This window comes from Callospermophilus lateralis, chromosome 4, assembly GCF_048772815.1.
Source record: "Callospermophilus lateralis isolate mCalLat2 chromosome 4, mCalLat2.hap1, whole genome shotgun sequence".
Taxonomy (NCBI): Eukaryota; Metazoa; Chordata; class Mammalia; order Rodentia; family Sciuridae; genus Callospermophilus; species Callospermophilus lateralis.
Window position 1 is genome coordinate 149,614,887 of NC_135308.1, and position 6,851 is coordinate 149,621,737.

Below are 6,851 nucleotides of genomic sequence, written 5' to 3' on the forward strand. Positions count from 1 at the left end.
ACTTTTCCTTTTCTCTGAGAAGACACGCTCAGAGTACTATGCACAGCAGGTCAGAGTACATATGGTTGCCAGAAACACATATTTGCAATTAATTCAGGGCAAACTCAACTCTTCTCAAAATACCTGGAGCTCTGGGCTGGAGTTGTGGCTCAGTGGTAAAGTGCTTGCCTTGCACAAGCAAGGCCCTGGGTTCAATCCTCAGCACCACATAAAAATAAATAAATAAAGATATTGTGTTCATCTACAACTAAAAAATATTTTTAAAAAATACCTGAAGCTTCTGGGACTTAGGTCTCCCCCCAAAAATTCTTGTGACCAAATCCAGAATCAAATGCCTGTGTTTATGTTTGTACACTCTTTGCCCCTTATTCAAGATACACTATAAGTACAATTTTATTAAATGATTCATCCCATGACAAACTTAGTTTTGCTCTCCCACAAAAAATGTAGATGGGCTTTTTTTTTTTTTTTTTTTTTTTAATGAGACATAGCTTGGTCCCACAGAAAGAGGTCATAGGATTCTGGGGCTTGAGGATAGGGTGTGAGAAAAGGTGATTCTGGTCTGGCCTTCAGCTGTGAGTGAAAATTAAAGTGGCAAGAGACTCCAGGGAACAGGGTCTCTGATCTTTGGGTTGCAGATCTGTATGGATCATTAAGAGAAAGTCATTTTCCCCTAAGTGGACCTTGGTGCAAAGTGTAGATAAGAGCTAATTGAAAGCACTGTCCAGTTCCAGGAGGTTCTGACATAGGAAAGTGGTTTGAAGGTACAGTAATGAATTCACTTATTGTAGTGAAGGAAAAAATCAAACCTTTCTATTTTCCTAGAATACCTACATTTGGGCTAATACTTACCAATGAGTGTCAGTGTCTTGTTCTCCTGAAGACAGAACTCTGTTTGCATGCTACTAGTTGAAAGAATGGAAAGGCAATTCCTAGTGTAAGTGGGATATTTGCAAAGCAAACTCAGCAACAGCATTTGTCATTCTCATAACAGCCTTGACAAATAGGCCAAGGGTACCCTATTTGTGGGTGAAGGTATCAGAACTCTTCTTGTGTGAGTTGTTTTCTTCTTCCCATGTTCAGATAAATGAGACCTTGTTCAAATATCCTGGTTAATTGAAATCCTGGATGACTTGTTCAGAGTCAGGCCCACTGAGTGGCAAGGGAACCACAGAAAGCCAATGTGTGCGTCTGGGCCAGGGACTGTGCTACAGCCACTTTCATGTGAAGGTCACATGAAATAATAGCATGTCTATATTTAATCTCCTTGCTACTGCTCAAGTTAAAACATGGGCTTGCTATCTCTATCACCTTGATTTACCAGAATCACAGTCATTCCTAAAGAACAAGAGGAATTACTTACTCCTAAGTGCTCAGACAGGGAGACATGGTAGCACTGGATTTCCACCTCCTGGAGCAATGATCACAGTGTGGTTCCAGGAAGCCAAGAGCTGAACCTTTTCCTCTGCTGTACTTTGGGTCTGGAATATTTCCCAGAAGGCCAAGTGTAGAACTCTTGGTCACCAGGGTGGTGCTATTGGGAAGTGGCGCTTTGACTAGCTTTGAGAGATGTTTGGTCATTGGGGCCATGCCCTTGAAAGTGATTGTGGAACTCCGTGCCCTTTCGCTTCCTGGCTGTAAGGTGACTGGTCTTCCTCCACTGTGCACTTCCACCAAAACACGGGGCCAACAGATTGTGGATTGAAACCCCCCAAATGGAGAGCTTAAATCATTTATTTTTATGAATGAATCATCTCAGGTATTTCATAGTGGTGATGGGAATGCTAACCAACACACCCTCTCTCAAACCTTGCCTGGGCAGGCTGGATGAGTGTGACTTCCTTATCGATCTCTTATCTAGACCTAGTCCAGAGTGCTGCATGTGTGTCAGGTCAAAATCTCACAACTCTTGTAAAATAGGTGTTGTACCTGTTGCATGGTACAGGTAAGGAAACAAAGACTCCCAGAAGGTAAGCTATGATGTACTCAAGGTGATTAAGCCTGGATACCTGCCAAGTCCTTCTGCTTTATCTGGAGCTCCCTGGACCTAGGAGAGCACACTGCCAGTTCTCTCAAGAGGGAAAAGAGTGTGTTATAATCTAGGTCACAGAGTGAGAAGCAGGATACCAATTTTGGCTCTTGAGCCTCAGTCCTTTGCTCCAAACTAGACTCCCATACAGGAGGTGGATATAGGAGGTGACCAGGCCTAGATTAGAATGAGCCAGGAAACTAGTTTCAGAGGAAAACTCTCTTTGGTTCTGTACCATCTCCGAGGGCAGAGTTGCATACTCTTAAAAAGAAATCTAGACAGCTCAACCTTAAGCTTGGAGGAGGTGAAGACAGCGTTGGAGTGCTTAAGTTTCCTGGAGGAAGAAAAGAACAATGCCTGGGTTTCTGGAAAGCTTTGCAAAGCATGCATGGAAGCAGGCTTAGCCTATGAGATTAGAGAGAATTGGGGTAGGGGTAGGGAGACTAGGGATACACTCTCAGGTACTTTTGCTTGGAAGGGTTACTATACCTGTTATCCTCTCTCCAGAGCTGGGGCTAAGGAGCAGGAACACTGCACTGCAAGATTTCACAAGGTACTTACATTTAGAGCCCATTTCATGGCCAATGTGTGTTGTTCTGATTTTTTAAGTCTCTGGTAATTAGGATCTCTGTATAGGCCTGGAGCCCCCATTCCAGAATACATATGGCTACCAGAAAATTTTCTGTGCTCCTAGATATGGTTTTCAAAATTAACTAATGTAGGCCTTTTCCTGTGCAGATCAGAAAACTGAGGCATATAGAGAGGATGAGGCTTGTTAAAGGTTACAATGTACCACAGTGGTACAGCTGGGACTCTTCTGAAACTTTTTCAAATGTAGAACAATAGAAGTTGCATGGGAATTCAAGGCTCCTGCATGATTCAACATAACATGAATTAAAATGCACTTATATTCATTGATGTTAGCCACACACTCTTCTGCTTTCCACCTGCCCCCACTTTTGCCAGAGAGGAGTGGGTAAGGCCTGTGGAGGCCTCCTAGTGGCACACCCAGGACTCACAGTGGGGCATGTGGATGGTGGACAGCTCCTGAATAATCTTATTCTTTCTGTGGCCTGAGGTTTCCTGAGGTTGGAAAGCACAAGAGGCCCAGACTGGGTGGTGAAAGCAAACTTCTGAAAAGACAAATGTGACTCTGGAGACTTCTTGGTTTATTTCTTGGGATGAGGACATCCTCCCAGTAAATCCAGGAGGATTCAGTGAAGTCCTGTGAATTCAACAAGACACAGGTTACTGGGGGCCCTGGGGACTGTGTGAGTGAGGTTTACAGAACAGACCTTTCTTAGCAGGACTAGGTCATATGCTTCCCAAACCTACCTCTTCTACATAGAGGAAACTAAGGCAGAAAAGAGACGTGATTCACCTGGGGAGCTACTTATTCTTACTGCCCACCATCATTATTCTGAAAACACTCATAACCAGCCACTCATACCCAGTGTGGCTGCCTGGGTCACTCTCACCGACCCTTTAGAAAGACCCAGCTTCATAAAGGAAGTTCATTTAGAGCAATTATTCAGATAATTCACAATCACTCCTGCACTTAGATCTCTGATCAAAACTATTTCCATTGGACAAATCCACCAGATTGCCCTCTCTCTGATTCTGCCTCTGTAGACCTGAGATGCGACCCAGCCTACAGCTCCACCAGATCATTTACTTGGTTTGCTTTGCCCAGAGCGCAGTATCCCCAGACGTTCCGAAGCTGGACCGGGTTCTGGCCAGAGAGTGCCAAGGCCGAGGGCCCAGGAAGGGCGCCTGGGCAGGCGCTGTCCAAGCCGCCGAGCAACGGCTGCAGGCGCCTCCCCCACCCTCGTGGCGCCAGCACACGGCTCCACCGGGCTCAGCTCCCAGTCGCCTGCCACCGGCCCGCCGGGCACACGCCTGGGGCGGGATGGAGGCTGAGCCAAGGCCGCCGAGGAGCCTGCGGCAGCGCTGCCCAACAGCCAAGGAAGCTCCTCCAGTCCCCTAAGCTCCATCACTCTCTCCTCTGCTACCCCACATCACATCTTTCTTCTTGGAGAGACCGGAAGTATCCCAGAGCACTCTCCTCTTTGGGCTTCCCACAGCCAGTCTAGAAATAATTCTCTAGGGAACCGGTTCGAGGTTATCCAGGGCGCGAGCAGGTGGGGGGGTGCACCTCCCTGTAGAACTAATTATAATCTTTCCGCACTCCTCCATTGTGGTGGGTACCTCCTAGTTATTAGGGTAGGATGGGAGATAGAGACCATCTAATCTAATCTTCTGTGGCCACAGAGGAGAAAACCGAGGCTCAGGAGGATAGCACTTACCAAGAGCCACAGAGCTCTTGAGAGGACCGGACGGAACTAGAACTCAAGCCTTCGCAGAGTCTAGTCCTTTTCCCACTGTCTGGATGGCGTTTCCATTCCCTGCTTCTACACTTTAATTTTAAAACTACTGCAGTTCTTGCCATTGAAGAACCCCGAGAGAGCAGTAGTGGGGAGAAGTAAAGAGGAGCCCCAGTTCTCCCCTAACCTTCACACCTCCCCTGGGCCACTCTTTCTGCCCAAACCCTTCCCTGAATTTTGTTCCAGTTTCTCAGGAGAATCCAAGAGCATGTCACCCACCCCAGAACTTTCTACCCATACACCTCAATTCCCAGAGCCATTTACCCCTCCTGCGAAGCCGGCCCCCCCTTTCTAGAGCCACCCCCGGCCGCAGCCCGCTCCTAGCGCGGCGCCTGTTTATTCAGCCGGGAGTCCGGCACGCGCCAGGCGCACGCACTGCAACAACAAACCCTGCTGAATGGAGAGTTTGCAAGGAGCGGGCACAGGGAACAGGAGGGGGAAGGGGAGCGGAGGAGGGGGAGTTTAGGGAGTGGGTGGGAGGAGGAGGTAAGAGGAGGGGGAGTGGGGGCTGCAGCCGCTCGCTACAGCAGCGGGGAGTGGGGGGCGAGGCGGGGCCAGGGCTGCGAGTGGGGCTGGGTGTCCCATTGAAAAGGCGGCTGCGCTCCGGCCGCCCAGCACTCTCACTTCTGGCCAGGGAACGTGGAAGGCGCACCGACCGGGAGCCGGTCAGGGAGAGAGAGTGAAAGAAGGAAATAAGAAAGAAAGGAGGTTAACAAAATAATAAAAACAGCCTGAGCCAGGGCTGAGAGACCAGGACCAGGCGCAAGAGATCGCAATCTTTAGGTAGAGAGGATCTGGAGACGCGAGACTCCGCAGAGCTCACTCAGCACTGACTTTGGCTACTTCTTCCTTTTTCTTTTTCTTCCTTCCTTCCTTCCTTCTTCTTTTTTTAATAGCAAGAAGGCGCTAGCGACAGACTCACACGCGAGCGCCACGCGAGGCTCCCAAAGCCAACCCGCGAAAGGAGGAGGGGAGGAGGAGGAGGCAAAGAGGGAGGAGAAAAATCATTTGCACCTTCTTTGCTCCCTAAGAAATCTCCCGAGGATTTTGCTTTTTAAAAAACTTCCCTCTGGGCTCCCACTTTTTCTCTCCCCTTCTTCCCTCTCTGTTCGTGCACCCAAGTTCTGATTCTACCCCTCGCCTGCCCCGCACCTTGCATCCGGGCTCACTCTGATCCTGCGACTCCTTGGCCGCCGCTGCGCATGGAAAGCTCTGCCAAGATGGAGAGCGGCGGCGCCGGCCAGCAGCCCCAGCCGCAGCCCCAGCAGCCCTTCCTGCCGCCGGCAGCCTGCTTCTTTGCCACGGCTGCAGCTGCGGCGGCAGCAGCCGCTGCAGCGGCAGCTCAGAGCGCGCAGCAGCAGCAGCAGCAGCAGCAGCAGGCGCCACAGCTGAGCCCGGCGGCCGACGGCCAGCCCTCAGGGGGCGGTCACAAGTCAGCGCCCAAGCAAGTCAAGCGACAGCGCTCGTCCTCTCCGGAACTGATGCGCTGCAAACGCCGGCTGAACTTCAGCGGCTTCGGCTATAGCCTGCCGCAGCAGCAGCCGGCAGCCGTGGCGCGCCGTAATGAGCGCGAGCGCAACCGTGTCAAATTGGTCAACTTGGGCTTTGCCACCCTCCGGGAGCACGTCCCCAACGGTGCGGCCAACAAGAAGATGAGCAAGGTGGAGACTCTGCGCTCGGCGGTCGAGTACATCCGAGCGCTGCAGCAGCTGCTGGATGAACACGACGCGGTGAGCGCCGCCTTCCAGGCTGGCGTCCTGTCGCCCACCATCTCTCCCAACTACTCCAACGACATGAACTCCATGGCCGGCTCTCCGGTCTCATCCTACTCTTCCGACGAAGGCTCTTATGATCCTCTCAGCCCCGAGGAGCAAGAGCTGCTGGACTTCACCAACTGGTTCTGAGGGGCTCGGGCTTGTCTGGCCCTGGTGTGAATGGACTTTGGAAGCAGGTAGGTTGCATTTGGGGGTGGACAAATTGAGGTGATCTTCTAGTCTTGGTCCTTTATCCTTCTGTTGAGTGTCTGTGAAAGGCGAGGCTGACTTCACGGACATGAAGGTCTTATTTATTTAAAGAATTTGTTAAAGTATGGCATTTCAAATTCTAGTTTGTTGGTTTCAACACTGCCTTGAGAAAGTGGCTTTGACCAGGAATTCAAGGAGTGGAGGGAAGGGGTGAGGAGCTGAGATGCTGGCGAATAGGGTCCTGGGATTTGTCAAAAGAGGTGTTCTACCTGACAGGGTCTCCCAGAAACCTCGGGTGCTCTACTGCTACCTTCTACGTTCACACTAACTTTTCCTGTTCTTCTGTTTGTTATAGCGTGACCGCACCACCTGCATCTTTAGTGCTTTCTTATCAGCGATGTTGGGAGGGAGATAAAAGAAGAAGGAAAGAAGAAAGACACACACACACACACACACACACACACACACACACAC

General features: G+C 50.3%; 1 protein-coding gene across 1 annotated transcript; it reads left to right on the forward strand.

Moving 5' to 3' along the window:
- The first annotated feature begins 5,615 nt into the window (after nucleotides 1–5,615).
- Ascl1 (achaete-scute family bHLH transcription factor 1) lies at nucleotides 5,616–6,317 on the forward strand. The gene has a single exon (XM_076853242.2). The coding sequence runs from the start codon at nucleotides 5,616–5,618 to the stop codon at nucleotides 6,315–6,317; it is 702 nt and encodes a 233-aa protein (XP_076709357.2).
- Nucleotides 6,318–6,851: the final 534 nt, after the last annotated feature.

Excerpts from the sequence above, each read along its gene's own strand:
- Ascl1 (XM_076853242.2), top strand. The coding sequence starts at position 5,616 with ATGGAAAGCTCTGCCAAGATGGAGAGCGGCGGCGCCGGCCAGCAGCCC.